The sequence below is a fragment of the Balaenoptera acutorostrata genome, chromosome 12 (genome assembly GCF_949987535.1).
Source record: "Balaenoptera acutorostrata chromosome 12, mBalAcu1.1, whole genome shotgun sequence".
NCBI classification, from domain to species: domain Eukaryota; kingdom Metazoa; phylum Chordata; class Mammalia; order Artiodactyla; family Balaenopteridae; genus Balaenoptera; species Balaenoptera acutorostrata.
The window spans coordinates 16,003,795-16,028,890 of record NC_080075.1 but is presented as its reverse complement, the minus strand read 5'-3'; the positions used below and the strand labels follow the sequence as shown (position 1 = coordinate 16,028,890).

The window sequence follows — 25,096 nt, the reverse complement described above, 5'->3', positions numbered from 1 at the left end:
TGAGAGGTTTATTATGCTACCGAAGGTCTCATAGCTGCTAAGTAGTGGATCCAGGATTTAAAGCCAGGCAGGCTGGCCCCTGAGCCCCAGGTTTTAAACACCGTATCAGGCGGCCTTAGCATGCAACAGACATCCCTCGCGATTCAGACTTACATCTTTTTCAATTCGTACTCTGCTAGGTGCACCATCACTCGGGAAGACCACCTGACTCCACATCTAGAGAGGCTCTGTCCAGCTCCCCATCTTGGGCCTCAATGACCTACCCAGATGAACCCACACTGACATCTTTAACTCCTCAGAGGGCCATCCTTTCCCGTTCTCTCTTTTCGGGATAACACAGCTTGGGGGGTGGGGGGCTTTTCCACTTTTTTTTTTTTTAAGCCAGGGGTTTTAAAGTGGTTTTAAAGAAATGATCCTTATCTTGTGGAGCTTCTTCAATACATGGAGTTCTGTTCTGACCCAGGAGGGCACCCTGTCTCCCACTCTGGCTACTGACACCTCTCTACCTGGCCCTTCTGAAAGGCGAGTCTTCAGGGCTTCTGATCAGGGAGCTCTTACCTTGCCTTTGCCCACAGGTGAGCCCCTAGGCTGCTGCACTGATCTGAGGGGTGCAGCTGCCCCTGTCTCACACCGACACCCTCAGGGGAAGGGCTGTCTCCATAAAAGAAAAACAAAATGGCTCTACCACCCCCCTTTCACTGTAATTGTGGCCCCTACATGCTACAAGAGGGAGCCATGTATCTTAACATTCTGATGATTTCAAAGGAAAAAAAAAAACTTAACACCATGAACAGGTTTCTTTTAAAAGAAAAAGACATGTCCCCTGGATGACAGAGACACACGAAGTTCTGCGGACTGAATCACCTCACTGGAGATTTTAACACACGTGTAATCCATACAATGAAACAAAGTAGCACAATGACAGCTTGTGTAATGTGGGCTAAATCCCTAAGCCACGGGCCCCCTCAGCTCTTCCCATCCAGCTCCTGGACCTGAGATAACTGCTCTTTTCCAAGAGGACCCTTCAGCAGACCAGCTGGAATGATATTAAAGTAAGTTGGCTTTAGTTTGCCCTTTTCATTCGACAAATATTTATTTAGCATCTACTATGGCCAGGCACTCTTGTAGGCACTGGGGATGCAGCAGCAAAGAAAAATTCCTACGCTTATGTAGATTGGGGCGGGGGGGGGGGGCGGGGGGGGGCGGGCAATAAACAAACATTTTTATCAGATGGTGGTTAAGTGCTACACAGGAAAATAAAGTCAGAAAAGCAGATAGGAGGGCGGGGTGGCCGGGGAATTGGGGGGTGACATAATCTTTAATAGGTAATCGGGAAGGGTCTCATAGACAGAATTTGAGCAAAGCCCAGATGGAAGTATGGGAGCAAGCATGTGGATATCTGGGTGAAGAAACAGCAAATGTGAAAGGACACTAGCAGGAATGGTAGAACACTCCAGAATTGTGTTTGAGTGTTGATAAGGAACAGACTCAACCTGTGTGTTGCTCTGGGTAAAGCGTGCCTTGTCTGTGGCAGACTTTGGCTCAGAAGACCTCTCTAATGATTAACGAAAGTTGAAAACCAAGCCAGCTATCAAGCCACAGTCCTTCCAGAAAGCTACAGGAAGCTTCCACACCGGATGGGAAGCTGGATTCCAGAGCCTCACTCTACAATCTCAACACCTCAGCCCCCTGGGGGACCCACCCACAGTGCCCTCTACAGCCTGCAGGTCAAGCAGACAGCCCTGCCACTGACTGACCTTCTGACCTCCACACAGGACAAGGCAGTTTGCCCACAGAATAGAACATTGATTCTCAAAATGTGGTCCAGGGACTTGTGAATGTCCCCAAGTCCCTTTCAAGCAGTCTGTAAGATCAGAGCTATTTTCATAATAATACAAAGATATTTTCCTCTTTCATTCTCTCACAAGTGTACAAACAGAATTTTCTAGAGGCTACAAGTCTCTAGATAACATCACCCTTCGACAGTCAATGGCATGTGTGCTTGTGTATTCTTGCATTTTATTAATATTTCTGTTAACCCACACAACTGTTTTACTATGAGACCAAAAAGTATGAGAACTGACAGAACAAAAGACCCACGAAGACAGATTCAACAGAAGGGAGAAACAGAGACCTTATCAAGACTCACTCGATAATATTAGTACGAGTTGGTAATAGATTCGCAAAACTGCAAGGCACTCTGCTTTCATATGAAAGGATGGACTTCTGCCTTGTATAACAAGCCCGCAGCTGCCACACCGCAGCAGAGTTTGGAACGATCCCTGGTGAGGATTTCCCTCTTCGGCCTCCGCGCGTCCGCAGCCCTGGGCGCCCCAGGAACACAGTGCAGCTTCCCGGGCAGCCCTGTGCGCCAGGAACGGCTCAGTGAGGTCACCTTCTCCCTTGCTGTGGTTAAGACGATGAATAAAATCACGGAGGGAAGTGGACGCGGCCCCGGATGCTGCGCAGGTGTCACCGAAGGTGGGCAGACCCCTGAACTCCGGCACCCGGCGTCCGAGGGCGCTCAGTCTACGATCACCCTCCCCAGCGCCAGGGATCCACAGAGCTTGGACCCACCGATGCAAACTCTCAAAAGTCAACTTCCACGGAACTCAGAAGAGAGGGACTTCAGACCTGCAGAAAATTCCGAGCGTAGGAAAATTGATCAGGAAATGGAAACGCTCTTCTCGAAAGAGGTTCAGCCCCGGAGACGCCAGATCTGCCGGGTTTCCGTTCGGCTTCTGTTCCTATAGGGCTGGGTGGACACGGGCAGGTCACTGGGGCTCTCTCACCTCGGCTCCCCTCACCCCAAAACGCTGATGAGAAGATCTAAGGAGGCGCCGGGTGCGTGAACGCTAGGCTGTCAGACCTGGTCTCTCTCTCCACGAACGCGCTCTGTAACCTGGAGCACAAAAGTCCCTCTCTGAGCCTCAGTTTCCCACATCAGTAAAACAAGGGGGATGGCTTCAGCTCCCCCCCACATTCCTCCTAACTCAGGCACTGAATAGACGAAGGTTAAATCAAGCAGCTGCTGGGGGCTATTACCACTTCGAAATGAGCAGAAATGAAACGCTAGGGACGAGCAGGCAGAACAAACTTCAAAGTAAATGTGCCCAAGTCCCGGGCCCATTGGGTCTTCAAGGATTCGTCCCTCAAACGCCAGCGAAGCAGGCTGGCGAGACCCGGGAGACCTGGCGCGGGACTCCCTTCGGCTGATGAATGGCGAGGGCTGGGAGACAGGGTCTCGTGTGGCCGGAGTTCTGCGCCCCCGCCGGAAAGGGGAACCCGGGGGCTCGGCGGGAAGCGCGAGCTAGGAGGCGCCGCCGTGCAAGGTGGGAGCCGGGCCCGCTGAGTCGGCTCGGGGTCCAAGAGCACGGGGCTCAATGCGGTTGGGAAGGTAACCACCCCCAGGAGGTGCCGGGAGGCCGCCGCGCCCGCGCCCGCGCCCGCTGCGCGCCTTACTTGGGGCTTGAGCTTGCAGTTGGCGGAGGCGGGCGCGCCGCGCGGAGGGGCTGCGCTCGCGGGCAGGAGGCGGAGGGTCGGCAGCAGGAACCAGCTCCAGGGACTCATCCTCCTCTCGGTGGCTCCGAGGCCTGGGGCGCAGAGGGAAGGAGGGACCCAACAGTGGCCTCCCGACTCGGCTAGCCGGCGGCCGCGGGGCTGCGTACTCGCCCGGCGCCTGCCATGGCGCGCCGGGCTCGAGGGCCCGGGGGCGCTCGCCCACTTCCCCGCGCCTCTCGCCGGCTCTCTCCGCGGTTAGCGCGACCGCCTCCGGGCGGGGCTCAGCCCCCAGCCCGGAGGCGGCGGCCACGTGAGGCCGAACCCCGACCCCGCCCAACCCCTCCGCCGCCCGTCTGCCCCGCGCAGAGGCAGTCGCGGGATCCCCGGCCCCGGTCCTCCCGCCCAAACCCTGCCCCGGCCGCCGGCCACCCCGTGAGCCAGCCAGAAGGGAAAAGCGAGGCTCCAGGACTGTCTTCTAAATTCAACCGAAAATCGTACTAGCTCCTGCCCTTACGTCTGCGTTCACGCTGCCAATTCTGAGGGTGGCTCTTGATGGAAAGAAATAGACCAAAGAAATAAATGAAAGGCTATTTTTAAAGGCAAGCTCATGTAAACAAAGGCAATCGCAGGGAAGTTTTGTCTGTAAAAGAGGGAACTAGTCAGTGCGTGCATTCAATTAAAACCCGGAACCACGAAAGCCGGCAGTCCATTAAGTAAGTGCCCTCTTAAGGGATTTGGGAGAGTAATAGGAAGGATTAACAGCGAACTCGAAGGATTACTGCAAAGATTAAATGAGGACATTTAGGACGCACATAATAGGTCTGCAAAAAGTGGTCGCTCTCTTTCCGCTCTAAACTCCCCAAGGGGTTTTTTACAGCAGTGACCCTTCAGGAAGAAAAAGTTATAAAAGCAACTGGGTGTGCTCGGCCTCTCCCACCTCCCACCCAAGGCCTGGGTGCACTCCACCACCTCCCTTTACAGCCCAGACTCCTGCCCGATTAACTTCTGAGTGGTGTTTAACGGAGCATTCGTAGGCAGGGTATCTTAATTGTTTTAAGTCCCCGTCCATTTTGGGAATCTGATGTAAACTTTGGAGGATCTCGGGGAAGGGGGGGGGCGGGGGCGGTAATTTGCTCACAGTGGGAGGAGGAGTTTTCTGAGCCTCCGGTGCCCATCAGCAGTACTTCCAGTTAAGAACCCCAGGTTTTTAAACGGCAAGTTTTTCAAGCTTTCATTCAGGTTTTCCAGATTTGTGTGTGTGTGTGTGTGAGAGAGAGAGAGAGAGAGAGAGAGGGAGGGAGGGAGGGAGAGACAGAAGGAGGGAGAGGGGGAGAGAGGGAGAGGAGGATTGAGAGAGAGATCTCAAACTTTTCCCTGTTCTAAATTCGAGTGAGGATTTGCTTTCTGGAGTTGACTCTCTCTCCTGTCTTGAAATGACTCCTTCGTTTCAGGCCGGCGGCAATCATTGGTCCCCAGCCGACCCAGAAGGCAGCCTGTCCGGGTTTTCAAGGTGCCAGCGCTGCCACCTACTGGCAAAAGAAGTTCTCTCTGGTTGTGAGATGCAAGCATCAAGAACTCAAAAGGAAGTAATTACCTATTATTTCATACTCTTTCCCCCACTCCAAATGAATTCTCATCCAATCAGCTGTGGCTAGGGGGAAGAGGGGGAGGAATAATGTGTCAGAAAACATGACTGAACTTGTTAGTCTTCTTACTCTTTTCTGTTCCTTTGATTTCTACTCTTACCTTTATTATTTCCTTCCTTCTACTTTGGATTTAATTTGCTCTTCTTTTTCTAGCTTCTTAAGGTGGAACCTTAGATCACTGACTTTTAAACTTTCTTCTTTTCTAATATAAATATTTACAACTATAAATTTCCCTCAAAGCACTGCTTTAGCTGCATCACACAGATTTTGAAAAGATTTATTTTCATTATCATTCTGTTGGGAGTACTTTCTAATTTCCCTGGTGATTTTTTTTTCTTTGAACATGGATAACTTAGCAGTATGTTACTTGACTTCCAAGTTATGGATTTTTCCTAGATATTTTGTTGTTATTGATTTCTAATCTAGCTCCATTATAATTATACTCTATATAATTTCAAATATTTTAAATTTGCTGGGATTTATTTCAAGGCCCAGAATATAGTCAGACGCTGAGTTTGAAATGTCTAGTATATGGATAAATTTGTTTGGTTCTAACATTTTTCAGGTGGACCTTCCTGCCTTAGTCAGACCCATCATTAAGGAAGATTTATTCTATAAGACACTCAGTGTCCAAACATTCAGTAGAATCACATCTACCCTACATACATTGTCCCCTATCACTCCAGGGTGCTTCCCCAGACCTGGTGACAGGCAGGTGGGCATGGCCTGGTCCTCACTTGTCTTCTAAAGACATCTAGGCTGAAAGTCTTCCTTGCTTCCCTTTCATGGTCAGAAAGGAGATGCTAAAGGTCCCTGTAGCCTCCTCTCTGCCTATCCACAGAGTTTCTGTATCAGGTTCACCTCCTCTACTTGAGTATTGTTCTTGGTCCATACCTCTCACATCCCACTGCCAAAGACCTGGATATTTCTAATCCTTTCCCTCCTCCTTCTGTTTCTCCTTCATGTACAGCTGATACCCCGGAAACCCTCCTTCTGTCCACCTACTCTTAATTTCTTCCTTTGTGCCCCTACCAATGGCTTCCTGAATTTACACCAACCTGTGAGTCTTGGTCCCTTCATAGCAGTCACCTGAGGAAATTATGCCCTGGATATCTTTTTGCTCTTTCCCCAAAATCAGATCTTTCCTCAAAAGCAAAGCTTTCAGGATACACAGAGGATTTGCTGTGGCTTCTGCTGCACCTCTGTGCCTTTGCCCTGCCTGGCTTGGCCAGCCTGCAGCCATCCAAGTCCTGAGTCACTTACCACACCGCAGGTTTCCCAAAGTGATCAAAACAGCTGCCTCCTGGTATTTTTTTTTTAATCTTTTTTTTTTTTTAATTTATTATTTATTTATTATTTATTTTTGGCTGTGTTGGGTCTTCGTTTCTGTGCGAGGGCTTTCTCTAGTTGCGGCAAGCGGGGGCCACTCTTCATCGCGATGCGCGGGCCTCTCACTATCACGGCCTCTCTTGTTGCGGAGCAGAGGCTCCAGACGCGCAGGCTCAGTAGTTGTAGCTCACGGGCCCAGTCGCTCCGCGGCATGTGGGATCTTCCCAGACCAGGGCTCGAACCCATGTCCCCTGCATTTGCAGGCAGACTCTCAACCACTGCGCCACCAGGGAAGCCCCCTCCTGGTATTCATACTTTTGTTTAACCCCCTGTCCTTGAGTGTGAGCGGGACCTGGGACTTGCTTCTAACCAATGGAATGTGGCAAGAGGGATGGAATGTCCATGGAGTGCCAAGCTTGCTAGAGTCTCTCTCCATTGCTGTCTTTGAAAAAGAAGTTGCCATGAGTCCTACAGCCATGAAGAAATGAATTCTGCCAACAACCTGCAAGAGCTCAGAAACAGATCCTTCCCCAGTGGAGCCTCTGCTGAGAACTCAGTCCTGGGAAACTCCTTGATTGCAGCCTTTTGTTACCCTAAGCAGAGGATCCGGTTAAGCTATGCCTGAACTCCTGACCCAGAGAAACTGCAAGATAATAAATGTGTGCTGTGTTAAGCCACTGAGTTAAAGGTGATTTGTTACACAACAACTGAAAACAAATACACCAGGTGAAGCAGGGTGCCAAGGAATTCCCAGGAGTTCCAGCATGGTGCTTCACCATCAGGGTGTGTTTTCGAAGTGGGCAGCTGAAAATGGATTTCCTACACTTCTAGGTCTTCAGACACCATGCATTCCTGGAAGGGGACTAGAGTTTTGCCACACTCCCTTGGTCACCCAAGGTTGGCACCAGAATTTCTAAGTGAGAAAGGGTGGCAATCATCCCAAAGCTGCATTGGCTTAGTCAGTACACAGATCTTGAGAAAGAAGAAACATCCCCTGACAGCCAGGAACTGACCTGGCTCTATCAGTGAGGACTTGGTTGGCAATATCCACAACCAGGTTGTGGTGTTCTCCTGCTGAACATAAATAATTCACAGAATATCAACATCTGCCAAGGCCACTCTGTGACTATGATGGATAAAGACAAAAACAAGACCACTCCATGATCACGTCACAACACAGACAAAACATGAACATTATCCAAACCACAAAAAGGACTAAACATCCCCTATCCTGACTAATGAGTGACTGCTGCTTCTTTACCAATCCCAGCTCTAGCCTCCATCATTCCCCCCACCTTATAGACAAGATGTATTAAGATGCTGTTATGGGCTGAACTATGTCCCCACAAAATTCATATGTTGAAGCCCATACCCCTGTATCTCAGGAGGTGACTATATTTGAAGATAGGGTCTTTAAGAAGTGATTATATTAAATGAGGCTGTTATGGTGGGTCCTAATCTAATCTGACTGCTGTCCTTATAAGAAAAGGAAAATTGGACACACAATAGATTTGGACACACAGGGGCCCTCAGATTTGGAGGGATGACCATGTTAGGACACAGCAAGAAGGTGACCATCTGCGAGCCAAGGAAAGAGGGCTCAGGAGAAACTAAATCTGCCAACACCTTGACTTTGGACTTCTGGCCTCCAGAACTTGAGAAAATTAACTTCTGTTGTTTAAGCCACCCAGTCTGTGGTATTTTTATTATGACAGCCGTAGCAAACTCACATAGATGCTCTATCAGAATTACAACCACTTCCTGAAAACATTTAATCTAGAGCAAAGCCCTGCTTCCTTGAACTTCCCCCCAGATCACCTAACAGCACAAGCCAAATCCTATAACAAGCCCTCCCAACACCCTTTTACTGAGATGCCTCACAGTTCCCCAAGGTATGCGTTCTTCCTGGTTGCAAAGAGCAATAAATCCAACTAATTCAACTTCAGGTGTGTCTCTGGTGGTCTTTGCCTGAAGGGTGTTGATAACTGCAGTTCTGCTTGGGGCCACTTCAACCACCTCCCCTAACCATCCCTTGTGCTTCTACTGGTCTTACATCAGACCTGGCGTAGGGAGAAGGTTTCCCATTGTTGGCACATTTCCATTCTCCGCCCCTCCTCCCCCTCTCCAGCCTCTCCCCTCCCCACATCCGCGTGGGTGACACGGTGCTGAGGTGAATGGTACCTTGCTCCTGGAAATCGGGCACAACTTTGGTGCCAGGTATGAATGATTTTTGACAGAAGGGGCTTAATGGTAAATCAGGATGAACTGAGGCCTCCTGGGAGAGCACTGGAGGCACTGTGAATGGTCACTGCTCAGCTAGCTTCTGGCTCTGGCTTACTCTGTGGACTATGCAAGCAGAGGCAAATAGCTGAATTGCCAGACATTGGAGAGAATTTTTTTTTCAGAGAGGGGAGGAAAGACAGAGAGACTAGAGACAAAGGAAACTGGAGAAGGCTATTGGGGGGAAAAAGAAAGCGGAGATGTTGACCATTGAGTTTTTATGTTGTTTTATTGTCCATAACTAATGAAAATTTCAGGAAAATTTAGTAAATTTCAGGAAAATTTTAAAATTTAGGAAAATTTCAGGAAAATTTAAATTACACACCAATCTTAGGGAGGTGGATTTTGGGGTCTCTGATAGTACAGCATTTGGCTTCAAGGGGCCCTGGGGAGGAGAGAAGGCTTCCAAAGGGGAACCAGTCACACACAAGTGACAACAGTCTAAATGTGTCAGTTTCACTAAACAAAACTACAAACTTTTTTTAAAGTGACCTAAATGATTGGTGCATTTTTACCTGATAGGTGACTGATTGTTCTTTAGAACCTTTCAAAAGCTTTAACTTGCTACCCAATGTATGTTTGGTGTGCATTATATTGATATTTTTGTCCCCGATGGTTCCTGCATCCCTTCTAGAAACTGCTACGTTCATTTCTTCAACACACTTACTAAATACATGAGCATTTCGATGCCAAGTGAGGGGTCTAGATTGCTGACTCTAACAGACAGGACCCCTGGCCCCATGGACCGCTGCTCTCATCCCAGGATGCTCATCAGACTCAACCTGGAGGACTTCCAAATCTCCTGAGGCCCAGGCCCACCGCTGGCTAGTTACCTGGCAACCTTCTGGGGGACTGTGGCCCCAGCATCAGTTTTTTTTGGGGGGGGGGGCCTTGCCACGCAGCTTGCGGGATCTTAGTTCCCTGACCAAGGATTGAACCCGCGCCCTCAGCAGTGAAAGTGCGGAGTCCTAACCACTGGATTGCCAGGGAATTCCCCCAGCATCAGTATTTTAAAAGCAGCCCTGGTGATGCTATGTGCAGCCAAGATCAAGAGACAGACCAACAAAAAGAAAATTACAAGATGGTGGAATGTGTGCAACAAAGGTCCATGGCCACCCATAACCAAGCCCTCCTTCCAGGGAAAGCCTCCCAGTGGAATGTTATCTCAACAGAGACCTACTATTTGAGTAGGAGTTAGCAGGAGAACAGCATTCCAGGGAGAGGGAATGGTGCAGGCAAAGGCCTGAGGTGTGAGTGAGAGTGAGCTAGTTCATGGAATTCAGCCTGGTGGACCCATCAATGGAAGCAGGTGATGGGGAGACGGGGAGATAACAAACACTAGCAGGTGAAGGGCCTGCACGCTGGGCAGAGTTGGCCCCCATCCGCAAGGCACTGTTGAGCACCCAAGAGTCCCAAGCAGAGGAGTTGCACAATCAAATGTGCACTTTAGAAGGATCCCTGGGGCTACAGCGGGGAGGGGGGATTGGAGGGAGCGAGAGTGGAAGTGGTAAGACCAGTTAGGAGAGACGATGGGGACCCAGACCAGGCTCTGGCTGGGGACGAAGAAAAGTGAAGTGACATCAAGGAAGTGAAACCTACCACACTGGGTGTGACTTGGATGTGGGAGAGAGAGCAAGAAACTTCCCAGAATCAGCACCCAGAAAGGGCCTCCAGACCACACCCTCTGGCCTCTACTCTGCAGCCACAAGAACCCCAATTCAAAAGTGCTCAGATGGTCCTTCATGCAGCAAGAGCGGTAGGGGAAGGGGGGAGCCTGTCTCTCGTTTTCTCCATGCTTAGGAACACCAACTTCTTCTAGATCCCCCGAAACTCCTTTACCCCAGCCTCCCCCTGAAGTCTCTTGAGCTCCCCCTGGCCTTTCCAGACCCCCTGCTAGTCTTGCCCACCCTTAGCAGAGTCTTATTGCCTCAGACAGTTTCCCTTTAGTCCAAAACTGTGAAAAAGCCCAACCAATCTAGAGTCCCACCTCATCTCTGCCATTTATTACCTGTGTGACCTTTGGCAAATCAAGTAACCTCATGAACCTCAGTAAACTTCAGCTTCTTCATCTGCAAAATGGGACTAATAATACTTGTCTTGCAAAGATGTGAAGATTAGAACTAATGTAATATAGAAGAAGCCAAGCAAAGGATATAAAACTCAAAAGAGATGATACCCATAATATAGAAAAGTGCATTATTTTTTAAAAAGCAAGAAAGATAAAAGGACATAAATCTGGTTAGAAAATCTGCAAAGATCATAAAGAGGCTGAAGAAAGAAAGAGAAGGAGGGAGGGAGGAAAGAGAGAGAAAGAAAAATACAAAAGTTAATAGATAAATGAGAAGCACCTCATTAACTTATTAAATAAAAGCAAATTACTTCTGGTGAAGGATGGTGGTCACGGTTGCACAGCAATAAGAATGTACTTAATTTCACAGAACTGTACACTCAAAAACGATTAAAATGGTAAATTTTGTAATATATATTTTACCATGAGTTAAAAGATAAAATAAAATATTCCTTTAACAAAGCAAAATAAAACAACTAAGTACATTTTTCACCTCTTAAATTGGCAAAAGTAAAAGCATGCAACATCCAGTAGGAATGCAAAGGCTTTGTGTAAGGCCATTCAGCACCATTTAAAATATGCATGCCCTTTGACCTAGTTCTACCCTTCGGACAGATTCCACTGTAGGAATCTGTCCAAAGGAAATATTGACACATATGTGCAAATACACACACACACACACACACACACACACACCACAGTTTGGGAATCACCAAGCTGGACTCACTGAAGCATTAGAACGATAAAAAATCTCAAGCAATCCTTATAATGAAAAGTTATGTGGCCGTTGGAACGAATGAACAAATGAGGAAGATCTTTATGTTCTGGAAGTTCTTTATGTTCACATCAAACTGGTGACTTCTGTGGAGCGACATCCGTTTTTACTCTCTATGCTTCTGTACTGCTGATTTTTTTTAATACCAAGCACAACTTTTATAATTCATTTAATTTTAATGATTTTTTTTTTGACTGAATGCTTCTTGAGCACTCACTCCGTGGCTTGACCAGTTGGGAGCATGCCTCCACTTCAAAACCTAACGACCTCCTCATTCTTCCCAGCAGCTACAGAACTCTCCAGAACCGGGCCTGCCTGCTATTTTTCATGATCATAAATAATTCTGCAGGGAATAGTGCAGGGGAGAAAATCAGGGCTGAGGAAACTGTGGGGCTTATCATGCCTATGACTCTGACTTGTCTGTTAGGAGCAGTGGTCCCGAGTGGCTGGTCCCTTCCAAGAGATGTAATGTGCTACCAGCATCCCCAGCCACTGCCTCTCTGCTGTCCTCTGCCATGACCCCCATTTGGCCCCTGAGACCTCACCAGCCTTTGAACACCTCCCTGGCATCTGGCAACTGATACTTTCACGATGGAGGGGGGAGGCTTCTCATCCTTGCTTCTTCATTCCTTACCAAAGGTCTGTTGTTTCCCAGAATTGCAGATTCTTTTTGCCACATGAATGGCAATCAATATGCAGCCCGGCCTCACAGACCAATGTTAGTAGCCTTGGTGAGTGAGAATCTCTGCCCGAATCCCCTCTAACCTGCAGGCCATAAGCCATCCTCTCCAGGGGCTCAGAGATCTGCTTTCCTTCTTCCTAAGAACCCTGTGGAACTTCCTTGTAGCCCAGAATTCCAGCCCAAGGGTGAGTTTCTTTCCAAGTCTGTATGGACACGCTTAGTCCAAGGACAGAGGTACGTCTACAGAGAAAAATATATTTTACAGTCTCCCAGAAATGAGGCATTAATAAAATTATTTTCTCCAGTTGGTCCTTGTATACACACATGTACAACTTTAAAAAAATACATTCTGGGCTTCATACTTGATATTTTTCCATAAAATAACTGCACGGACATGGACAGTGTCCCCATCTGTCAAGAACCACCCACCGTTGTTCAGGGAAGCAGAGCACAGCATAGAGAGGTTAAGTCACTTGCCCAAGTCACTGCATCTAGTAGGTGTTAGATTCAAACTCACATACTCTAACTTCAGAATCCAAACTTTCACCTGCTTCACTATACCTCCTCTCATTACCAGCTCACATTTTCTTTAAGAAGGAGATATATTTGTTTATATTATTATTATTATGAAGATTTTTTTAAAACATACACAAAAGAAGGAGGAAGAGTATGAACCCGTGTGTACATATCACCCAGCTTTTGAAGGTCGTACTAACATCTCTGGAACCAGTGTTCCACAGAAGAGTTTGGGAATCCCAGACCTAAGCCAATGCGAGTAGCTCCTTCAGAACTTGGTCAGAAGGAAAAGGTGAGGGTGATCCAGATGGTACCCAGGAGAGAGCAGACCAGACCCACAGGGGAAGCAGAGGGGTCATGAAAGCTGAAGGGGCTGGGGGGGGTGGAACTCAGAGTTCCTGGGGGGCTGCTGGCAGCAGTCAAGTTCCAACCCTAAGACATTCTAACCCTAAGTCCCCTGGGATGGACACTGTGAGGCACAGCCCAGATGCCCCTTCAAGGGAGGGCTTGCTGCCCTAGCTGGCTGAGAACACTGCCGGCAGACAGAGGTCCGGTCCTTCAGTATTGTCTGAGCCCCTCCAATGGCCGTCTCAGCCCATCTCGGGATAACTCTAGCTCCAGAGGCCACGGGGTGTCAGGAGGACTGAGACTGTCACAGCTTGACTTTTCCCTCTGCCCAATCTCACTTCTTTCCTCCCCTTTGACAGGAGGTAATCCTAGGGCACTCCTTAAGAAACATCCTGCACATTAAACCATCTCAGAGTCTGCTTCCCTGGAAACCCAACGTGCAACACTACCTTTCTCTAAAAATCATTACTAATGGGCTTCCCTGGTGGCGCAGTGGTTGAGAATCTGCCTGCTAATGCAGGGGACGCGGGTTCGAGCCCTGGTCTGGGAAGATCCCACATGCCGCGGAGCAACTAGGCCCGTGAGCCACAACTACTGAGCCTGCGCGTCTGGAGCCTGTGCTCCGCAACAAAAGAGGCCGTGATAGTGAGAGGCCCGCGCACCGCGATGAAGAGTGGCCCCCGCTTGCCGCAACTAGAGAAAGCCCTCACACAGAAACGAAGACCCAACACAGCCATAAATAAATAAATAATTTTTTTTTAAAAAAATCATTATTACAGTCACCCAGAAAGTCATCATATTCGGGCTGTGATAACTACTACACCCCATTCATAGAAAACATACAGACATCAGGACAGGAGAAAGACAAAGCATATGGGAGAGACTTTTACATCGTACGTGTCTGGGCAATATGCGACCCATATTTGGGGGGTGGGGGGACGCAGCTTGCTTTATTCCTCTGGGAGTGCTTGGGAGCCCACTCCGGCATACAGGGAGTAGGTGAAACAATTAAAGGTAATTCAGTCTCTTCCTGCTCAAAGCAGTCTCCTAGGGCTTCATTCAACTCACCCCCACCACCCCGGGGAGAAATGCTCAGTCTGGGGTGGTTCCTTCTCTTTTCCTTTTCCCCCCGAGGAGGTCCAAGGCCCAGAAGTTCACCTGTCACTGAAGCATCTGACACTGGTGTAACTCAGAGCCTGTTTTCCTGGCTGACCTCCTGATTTTGCAGGTTACCTGACATCTGACTGCCACTTTTCTTAAATCTCTGGCTTGGGCAGCCTTCCCTGGGGTCTTCTTCACAGGGTCAGTTCACCCCTGCCGCGGTGACACCCTCACCTCTGCAAACATATCAGCCAGTCTTTCAGGGAACTTCCATATTTCTCGCGGAGACCCTGGGACGTTCTTGGACGTCTTACACTGGGCGAGCCGGTCATGCAGGTCGCAGGGAACTAGGTGTTCTCTAAGGCCAGGCTGCCTGACTTCTGTGATGGTTTTTTTGATATGCCAACTTGACTAAGTTATAGTCCTGACTATTTATTGAATATATATATATATTCAATATATACGTACATATGTCAGGTGGTACGGTAAATGTTATGAAAAAGTAATCAAGCTGGGTGAGGCTCTGGATACACAGGGAGGGACATTTAGCACAGAGCCTAGCACATAGCCTTAGTTATTTCTATTAATGTCACTACATCACCCAAACCAGCCTGAGACCTCTCTCTGTCACCCGCTACATCACATCCACTACTGCTTATTTTCTGCGGTGATTAACTCTCAAATTCTCCAGTTTTTTATCCCCACGTCCACTCTGTGAGTCTGACCCTCATGATGTCTTACCTGGACAGCCTCCTCCATCCCTCTTTGCATCTTTCCTTGCTCCTCCCTGCCTCAATTCTGTTGAGATTTATACCAACATAGCTTCAAATCACTGCTCTTCCACTCAGGACCATGAGACCCTGGGCAAGTTCCTTCGGTTCTATCTTAGTCAGCTTGGGCTGCCATAACAAAACATGGTAGACTGGGTCGCTTAAACAAAAGACTTTTATCTCCCACTGTTCTGGAAGCTGAGAAATTCAGAATCAAGGTGTCAGCAGTTTCAGCTCTTGGTGAGGGCCCTCTTCCTGGCTTGCAGACAACTACCTTCTCACTGGTGCACACATGGCCTTTCCTCTGTGCATGTGTGGAGAGAGAGAGAGAGAGCTCTCATGTCTCTTCCCCTTCTTAGATTAGAGCACTAACCCCATCATGAGAGCTCCACCCTCACGGCCTCATCTAAACCTAATTACCTCCCAAAGGCCCCACTTCCTAATACCAATGTATCGGGTATTAGGGATTCAACATATGTATTTTGCAGGGGACACAAACATTCAGTCCATAACAAGCTCCCTAGGTCTTTGTTTCCTCATTAGTAAAATGAGGGTAATAATACTCCCTCCCAAGGATGTCATAAGGGCTCAACAACCCAGTAGTAGTTGTGGTTGAGATTATTATTACTGAGATAACACAATTAAAACATATAGCACCAAGCTAGCCACATAGAAAAGATTACATAAATATCAGCTATTATTATTAGTGGCATTACACATTTCTTAAGACTCAGCTCAAGTGCCCACAGCCATGTGGACCAGCCCACGTCATCACTGAATCTGGTGTAGATTTGTCCTGTTATATCCATCACACATCATCATATCTATTTATTTACGAGTCTGTTTCCCATTACAGACGAGGAACATCTCAAGGTTAGAGGTCAAGATGCCTTGGAATATCCTGCACCTGTTCTGCTGCCCAGCCCCTGCCCAGCACCAGGAAATGCTTATTGAATAAATACATGAGCAAATGAAGGAATGAGCCATGGCAAGTGAAACTCGGATTTCCAGGTAAAGTTTCCCTGGTTTACTCAACCGGTTACAACATGTATTGGCCCGTGCTTTGGGGACAAAAATTCGTATGTTTGCATCAGTTCACAAGAGAGCTAGGAGTCAGAGTTCCTGTCCTGCACCAAACTTGGCACCTGTACTGACATGTGATTTAAATGTTGATGGGTGTTACAGGCTGAATGTGTCTCCTCCCCAAATTCATATGTTGAAGTCCTGATCCCCAGTACCTCAGAATATAACTGCATTTGGATATAAGGCCTTAAAAGAGATGATTAAATTAAAATGAGGTTATTAGGGTGGGGCTCAAATTCAGTCTGACCGGTGTCCTTATAAGAAGAAGGAATATGGGGCTTCCCTGGTGGCGCAGTGGTTGAGAATCTGTCTGCCAATGCAGGGGACACGGGTTCGAGCCCTGGTCTGGGAAGATCCCACATGCCACGGAGCAACTGGGCCCGTGAGCCACAATTACTGAGCCTGCGCATCTAGAGCCTGTGCTCCGCAACGAGAGGCCGCGACAGTGAGAGGCCCGCGCACCACGATGAAGAGTGGCCCCCGCTCGCCACAACTAGAGAAAGCCCTCGCACAGAAACGAAGACCCAACACAGCCAAAAATAAATAAATAAATAAATAAAAGAACGTGAATTTCTTAAAAAAAGAAAAAAAAAAAGAAGAAGGAATATGGACACACAGAGGGACATCGGGGATGTGCATGCACAGAGGATGACCATGTGAGGACATGGTGAGAAGGCAGCCGTCTACAAGCCAAGGAGAGAGGCCTCAGAGGAAGCCAAACCTACCCACACCTTGGTTTTGGACTTCTAGTGTACACAACTGGGAGAAAATTGACTTTTGTTGTTTAAGCCACAGTCTGTGGTATTCTGTTATGGCAATACAAGTGGTGATAAAGTAGGTGAGTCCTACTCCCTGCCTCCCCTCCCACTTCTGTATCTGGAAACCTCCCCTAACTTCCTGGCAAACATTTTCCAATCAATCCCAGATATCATCTGATTTTAATTTCAGGACTCTGACAGTTTTTCCACCAATCACCACTACGCCCCAAATGACCCTGTCCCTTTAACATGTCCAGAAACCTCTTTTGAAGAATTCATATTCAGCTTGGGAGCATTTATTGGGCAACAATGGAATGACAAAAATAGAACAATACTGAGACTAGCTCAGAAAATACTCCAGAGAAGTAATTAGCATAGTGCAGGAAAATTATAAAAATGAACCAAAGTAGTTGAACCACTCCCCTTCATATAATATTTCTCACCTACAAAATTCCTTCAGAGAGTTGATCATGATATCTCAATTACTATCTTCATTTTTTAGATGAGGAAATTGAAGCCCAGAGAATGAAGTGACCGTCCAAGGGCCCAGGGCTAGTACCTAATGGTACCAGCACTTGGACCCAGGTCTCCTGAGTCCTGAGGTGCTGTCTGAGGTGCTTCATAAATATATCTACACCTTCATCAGAAAAGAGGGGTTTGCCTGAAAGCACACATTTACCACATTCCTTTCTGGAGGTACAGAAAAACCTTTTTTCTACTTGCCTGTTATAAATTGTTACTCCTTTCCCAGTAAAGCTTGTAATTGGCTTTTCATAAGGCTTCATTGGGAGGAAGCTTAGAAATTTGGCTCCAAGCCAAAGAGTAACACATTGCATAAAAGAGACAGAAAAAGAATATGAATTTTCAAATGAGCAAATTAACTAAAAAGAGAATAGAAATTTCACATATTCTTTAAGGAGGAGGATAAAAAAAATACAGTATGCAGAAGGGGGCAGTTTTCTAGAAATTATGCAAATTAAAAAGAAGTTAGAAATGAATGAAAATTGGTGAAAACTACAAAAATGATTCAAAAAGCAGAGAGAATTTATCCTACACAGACGCTTGCCCAGGTTTTGTTTGCTTTAATTCATTTGCATCACTGTTTGTGGTGGTCCCTTGCAGTAGACCCAGGCAAGGGGAGCTGGCACTTTAGTGGACTTCCCTCCACACACAAACACCATGCAAACTCTGAGCACAGGCTTCCTCTGCTCTGTATTCCGGAAGCAAAGGGTGACCGCACCTCAGTACCCGGGAGCTTTGTGGGCTGTGTTGCTGACAGCACCAAAAATGATGTGCTTCTGTGTTTGAGGATGATTGGAGTGATAGAGACACTTACCCAAGCTCTTCTGTCACTAGAACTTTTTCTCTCATAGATTCTTGCTTAATGATGATTCCCAGGAGTACCAAGTGCCCATTTTCTTGCTTCTTTTCCGGTTCCAGTCTGGGCCTCCAAAAACTAGTACAGGAATTCCTGCAGCTGCAGGAATTGCTCACAAATTAACACAGTATTCCCAACAGTTGCATATGCAGCTAAGGAATATTTTGCAATAGTAAACAGCTCATATTATTCTTTAATTTGTGTACGTGTAGGTCTGGACATAACACTTATGAAACAAAATACAGGTTCTTTCCATTGGCCACGAGATGGATGCTGAATGCCAGAACTACAAATAGTTTAGTTTTTATAAAATTATTCATTGAATTCAATTACACCTACAAAAATTTTAATTTTTATTTTTTAAAATGTTGATTTATAATTTTGAAATGTATTAATAATTATTTGTATTTTGCTTTAGAATACTAGATAATGTTACTATTTTAGAACAAAATATCTTGTTTAAAACATGCATGGGGGGATTCCCTGGTGGCACAGTGGTTGAGAGTCTGCCTGCCAATGCAGGGGACATGGGTTCGAGCCCTGGTCTGGGAAAATCCCACATGCCGCGGAGCAACTAGGTCCGTGAGCCACAACTACTGAGCCTGCGCATCTGGAGCCTGTGCTCCGCAACAAGAGAGGCCGCGACAGTGAGAGGCCCGCGCACCTCGATGAAGAGTGGCCCCCGCTGGCTGCAACTAGAGAAAGCCCTCGCACAGTAACGAAGACCCAACACAGCCAAAAATAAATAAATAAATAAATTTATTTTTTTTTAATGTATGAAATTTAATTTTTCTGTTTTTTACCTAATTGCATTCACATTTTTTGATGAAAATAAAGTTGATCCTCATTATTCATGGATACCATAGTTGAGAATTACCTACTTGCTAAAATTTATTTTTAACCCCCAAATCAAGCTCACAGCGATTTTGTAGTCATATGAAGACATGCACAGAGTGCCGGAGTATTTGAGCCCCCGACACACACCTTCCCAGCGGAAGCCAAACAAGGCAACACTCTGCCTTCTTATTTCCGCTCTTATACTATAAATGTGTCCTTTTTCCAGTGTATTTAGTACCTCGTTTTTCTCATTTTTGTTGGTGATTTCACTGTTTAAAATGGCGGGACCAGAGTGCTGAAGTGCTGTCTAGTGTTCCTGAGTGTAAGAAAGCTGTGATGTTCCTTACAGAGAAAAATGCACTTGTTACGTAAGCTTTGTCCAGGCATTTTATGCTGTTGGTTGTGTGCATTCAATGTGAATGAATCAACAGTATATACTAAATAAGGTGTCTTTCAACAGAAACACACATAAAAAAAGCTTATGTGTTGATCAGCTGATGAAAATGTTCTGACCATAGGCTTACAGGAACCTAACTCTATTTCTTGGAGCAAGGGTTTGATATTCACTAATTCAGCATTGGTGGCGACTTTATAGTACAAAACTACCCTGAATAACGGAAATCGCCTATATGTTTAAATTTTGTACACTTTGAATACAATTACATTTTAATTTTTGTTTAGGTCATTACCATCTATAGAACACAAGTTTTGTAAAAGTCTTGTTAACCACACAATCACTAATTATGCTTAAGTGAGAGCAGGAAAAAATTTGTGGAATAAATTTCTAATAATTTATTAGAAATGTTTTTATTAGTATGTCTTAATTGTATTCTTCTTTTAAACATTCCCAGACCATCAATAGAACACCCAGACCTGCATAAGACTTATCAAATTCAATTATCTGTGATATTTTGCCCACTTTCACTCATACAAAACCCATCACTTGTCACAGTTTTAAAATTACATTATGCAATTGAATCTGTTATGCAGGAGGATAAAATATATTTTATTTAACAGTATGTTAGTTTGCTTTATAACTTAAATATTTAGACACTTGGTATGTGAGTCTCCATTTATACTCTTGCCCTGGGATCTGTAAACATTAGGGATAGTAGTTTGCAGTAGCAAACCGCTGAAACAATATAAATGTAAATCGATGTGTATTAATTACTGTATGATTCATCCATATAATAGAATCTTATACAGCCTTTAATAAGAAAAATTAAAAATAGTGGACTTGGAAGCAAATGGCTAGGATTCAGATCCTGGCTCTAGCACTCACTAGATGTGTGACCTTGATTTATTTAACCTCCCTGTGCCTCAGTTTCTTCATCTGTAAACAGGGAATTACTAGTACTTTGCTCATAGGACTCAGAGTCAATATGTGTAAAGTGCTTAGAACAGTGATAAACACATAAAAGTTGTATGTAAATTTCACTCTCAGGATTAAATGTTCAGTATTTGCACTGGTATGATACAATCTCTAAGATAGAGTAAGGGAAAAAAGTAAAGTGCAGAGAGTGTAATAATATACTATCATTTGTGAAAATAAATAAAAGAATATGTATGTGTACATATATGCTTTTATCTCCACAAGAAACTGGCAATAGTAATGGCTTCCAGGGAAGGAAATGGGAGATCTGGGGCTTGGAGGTGGGAGAGAGATTTTTCACTGTATGTCCCAGTTACTCCGTAACAAATCCAACCCAAAAGCTTAGTGGCTTAAAACAGCAGTCATGTATGTATTTTTCATGGGTTCTAGGATATCTGACAGAGCCCAACAGGGAGACTCATCCCTGTTCCATGATGTCTGTGGTCTTTCCTCTCTCGTTGCCCTTATTTCATTTAGCCGATATTTTAGGTTGATTTTTCAGGTCTGTGTCCTCCACCAGACTGTATGATCCCCGAGGACAAGAACCACAGCTTATTCATCTCTGTGTCACTCACAGGACATAGCATAGGTACTCAGAAAAATCTTGGTGGAGTAAATGAAGAAGTAAGAATTCATGTCCCAATTAACACAACACTGTAAATCAACTATACATCGATTTAAAAAAAAAAAAAAAAGAATCTATGTCCTCATTTTTTCTATAGTCCTTTTATTCTTCATTTCCTAATCCCAGGTATGCCCCCTACCTCTTCACTGGCTAATACCATGCCACAGAGATTGAAATTTCACAACCTTAGGAAAAACTTCATTTGCTTTTTGGTAGATGCATCTTGTATCAGAATGACTTTTCAAAGAATTTTATCAACTAAGAGCACTGGTGCTATAGACTGAATGTTTGTGTCCCTCCAAAACTCATATGCTGAAATCCTAACCCCCAAGGTGATGATATTATGAGGTGAGGACTTTGGGAGGTGATTAGGTCATGAGAGTAGAGTCCTCATGAATGAAATTAGTGCCTTATAAAAGAGACCCTGCAGAGCCGCCTTGCCCCTTCTGCTATGTGAGGACAGTGAGAAGAACGGCTGTCGATGAAACAGGATGCACGTCCTGACCAGACATCGAACCTGCCAGCGCCTTGACCTTGGACTTCCCAGCCTCCAGAACAGTGAGAGATAAATTTTTGTTGTTTATAAGCCACTCAGTCTATAATATCCTGTTACAACAGCCCCAACAGACTAAGTCAACTGAAGTAGAAAATAAAGGACTGAAGCGCATTGGCAAGTACTGGTGCAGAGAGCAGATTTCACATACAGATCAGGGGCAGGCAAAATCCACGACCTCGGGGCTTTCCATTGAGCTATATACAAGCAGGGATGGGGGCAGATATTCATTCGGGAAAAAAAATAATTCTTTAACATTTAAATGAAAGGAAAACACAGAAAACAGGCTAACCTGTCAAAAGACACAAGTAGTATTATCTTAACAGCTAACACTACAAGTCCACGGAGGAAGGGAACCAGCTTCAGAGGAATATCTCCATCAGTTGCTTGTGGTACAGAGAAAAGCCCAGAAATCTCCTTTCAACAAACAACAAGGTAGCAGAGAACAAGTACACTGTTCTGCTGGAGAGAAAGAGGGGAGTTGGTATTTCTCAAAGGGAAAAATGGAGAGAAGAAGGAGGGAATCGGAAAATGGAAAAGAGGACATAGTGAGAAAGTGGGAATTTTGGGCTACCCAGGAAAAGCACAGGGTGGGGGATCTCCCAAGGCACCCAGAGGGCTTTTAGGATCAAGGATGTGTCATTAAAAATATAGATTTTCCCCCTCCCCTTAACTCACAAAACTTTGGTAAAAGGAATGCTGCACACACCAGCCTTATAGTCATAGTTGCTTCAAAGAAGGAAATCAAAGCCAAGGGCTGTCCATATTTGGATATGCCTCAGTGTGGAGCAAATATTCAGAGAGACCAGAAGTAACCATAAGAGCAGAATATTCCTGAAAATTCAGAGAAACCATGGGAAAGCATCAAATAGGATGTCTTCATGAGACCCCAGAGGATATCTGGATTACACATAAAATTTCAGAAACATGTGTTGTGGAAGTGAAAGGAGAATTTGGAAGTTAAAGGGATGATTTCTGAATAATAGATGTTAAGCCACTGATTGAATAATCCCACTTCAGCAGTGTTTGAACTGCTGGCCATGACGAATTAGTGGGTGATAAAATCAAATCGGCAGGTCACAACTAGTAATTTTAATGAAATGATAAAATAGAAAGGGATAGTTCAACCCCACTAGCCAGGAGAGAAATGCAAATTAAAACCCTGATGAGATATAACTCCATGCCTATTAGAAGAGCTATAATTAAAAATAGTGACAATACCAAATACTGGTGAGAATGCTGAGAAACTGGATCTCTTATATATTGGTAGTGGGACTGTAAAATGGTACAGCCACTCTGAAAAGTTGTTTGGAAGTCTCCTACAAAACTAAGCATATACTTACCACATGACCCAGCAATCACTCCCCGGGACATTTATTCCAGAGAAATGAAAATTTATGTCCACATGTACCAAAAAATGTACACAAATGTTCATAGCAGCATTATTTTTAATAGCTAAAAACAGGAAACAGTCAAAATGACCTTCAATAGGTGGTACGTTCATACCAGGGAATACCACTCAGACATTAAAATGAACGAACCACTGGTACACTCAACAACTTGCATGGATCTCAGGGTCATCACGATGAGTGGAAAAAGCCAACCTCAAAAGACAAAATTTTGCAGATGGAGAACAGATCAGTGGTTGCCAGGGGTTATAGATGGGGGTGGTGTGCTGGTAGATGAGATTATAAGAGTAAGTAGCACCAGAGATTCCCTTTATGGTGTTAGAATAGGTCTGTATCTGGACTGTGGTGGTTGTACAAATCTATACACGTGATAAAATTGCATAGAACTACACACACACATACACACAGGGAAGAGTGCATATAATTGGTGAAATCTGGAAAAGGTCTATAAATTGCCCCAATGTCAGTTTGCTGGGTTTGATACAGGATTACAGTTGTGTAAGATGTTGCTATCAAGTACACAGAGGACTTCAGTGTACTGTCTTTGCAACTTTCTGTGAGTCTGTAATTATTTCAAACTAAAAAGATTTTTTAAACGAAAGGAATAGAACAGAGAAAGAGGGCATCACTCACAGTAAGAGTATCAGTTCTGGTGAAACATTTGTTTCATTTGTGTGTGCTCATGTGAGTCCTGGGTCACCGTGTGAAATGTACTTCTTGGGAGACGGGAGGGCAGTCATCAAGGTCAAAACCAGTTTGAAAACCACTGCTTTATAGCAAGCTTGGAAGACTCAGAGACCTAGGCGGATGGTATGAAGAAGTGAGACAGGCCTGGTTCATTCAGATTGTCATCACCTCTCTTTTTCCCATATATCAGTCATTACAGTGGCAGGTTTCATAACGATATAAATATTCTTTACTTCCACAGACACATATGCTCTTTCTTAATTTTTTTTAACTACGTGGCACTTTTAATCTACGTGTTCTCCCACCACTTTTGATAGTGAATTAGTTTTTCTATTGCCAAGAAACAAATTACTCCAAATCTTAGCAACATAAGACAGCATTTATCATATCACGGTTTCTGGGAATGGCTGAGCTGGATGGTTCTAGCTCAGGGCTTCCCAGGAGGTTGCAGTAGAATTGTCCATCACAGCTGCAGCCTTCTGAAGACTCAAATGCGGCCAGAGGATCGACTGCCAAGCTCACTAGTTGACAATCCTCACCTCCCCACTGACTGTTGACCAGAAACTCACCATGCGGGCATCTCCTTAGGACTGTTCCCGACGTGGCAGCTAGCTTCCCCTAGAAGGAGAGATACAAGAGGAAGAGAGAGAAAGTCAGGCACCAAATAGAAATTCATCTTTTATAACTTAATCTCAGAAATGGCATACTATCTCCTCTACCATATGCCATTGGTCACCCAGACAGACCCTTGTACAATAGAGGAGGGTTCGACACAAGAGTGAGAACAAGAGGCAGGACCGTTAGGGGCCATCTTGAAGGCTGATGTCCACAGATAGAGACCTGGGAACAAGAAATATTTACCTATTATAAGTAAAACACCCATACATATATAATACATGGCAATTGACACTGGTCTCCATGCTGCAAAGACATTAGGGAGTGTTGGAGAATCCAGTAAAGTGAAGTTGACATACCCCATTTCAAGGGGGCAGCTGCTAATCATGGCGCTGCAGTGAGAAAATATAGACCCAGGGTGGCTAGATCTTCAACTCGGAAATCTTCCGATGTTTGAGTATTGCCTGAAGTTTTTTGTTGAGTTTAATGTGGCCAAACAAAATAAATAAACCATCTGGATCCAAGTGGCAGGTTACAAACCCTGCTGCAAGGTGCAGGTGAGGGTGGTGCCGGGGTTGAGAGCTCAGGGTCTGGAATCAGACCTGGATTCAAGTTTCAGCCACGCCAATTTACCTGCTGTGTGACCTTGACCACGCCTCGGAGCCTACCCCGTAAAGCAGAGTTGATCAAAATAGTGCCATTTCACAGTGTTTCGGTGAAGTTTAAGTGAGATAATACATAAAGTTCTTCTCTCAGGGCCTGG

The 25,096-nt window shown here is 45.5% G+C and overlaps 1 protein-coding gene across 13 annotated transcripts in view; it reads right to left on the bottom strand.

Moving 5' to 3' along the window:
- The window catches only part of TRABD2A (TraB domain containing 2A), a 78,244-nt gene extending 53,913 nt beyond the window's left edge, over positions 1-24,331 (bottom strand). For 10 of the 13 annotated variants that reach the window (XR_009009962.1, XR_009009964.1, XR_009009966.1 and 7 more), the window contains exon 1: positions 3,463-3,817. Coding sequence is in view for 6 of the 13 variants with exons in the window: in XM_057558530.1 (XP_057414513.1) it covers positions 3,463-3,570 (108 nt within the window). In the remaining 7 variants the exon portion in view is untranslated. Of the gene's footprint in view, positions 1-1,997; positions 2,903-3,462; positions 3,818-4,015; positions 4,050-4,639; positions 4,748-24,287 lie in introns of those variants that run through there. The other 3 variants (XM_057558526.1, XR_009009968.1, XM_057558527.1) reach the window with 3 other exon arrangements.
- Between the last annotated feature and the right edge of the window lie 765 nt (positions 24,332-25,096).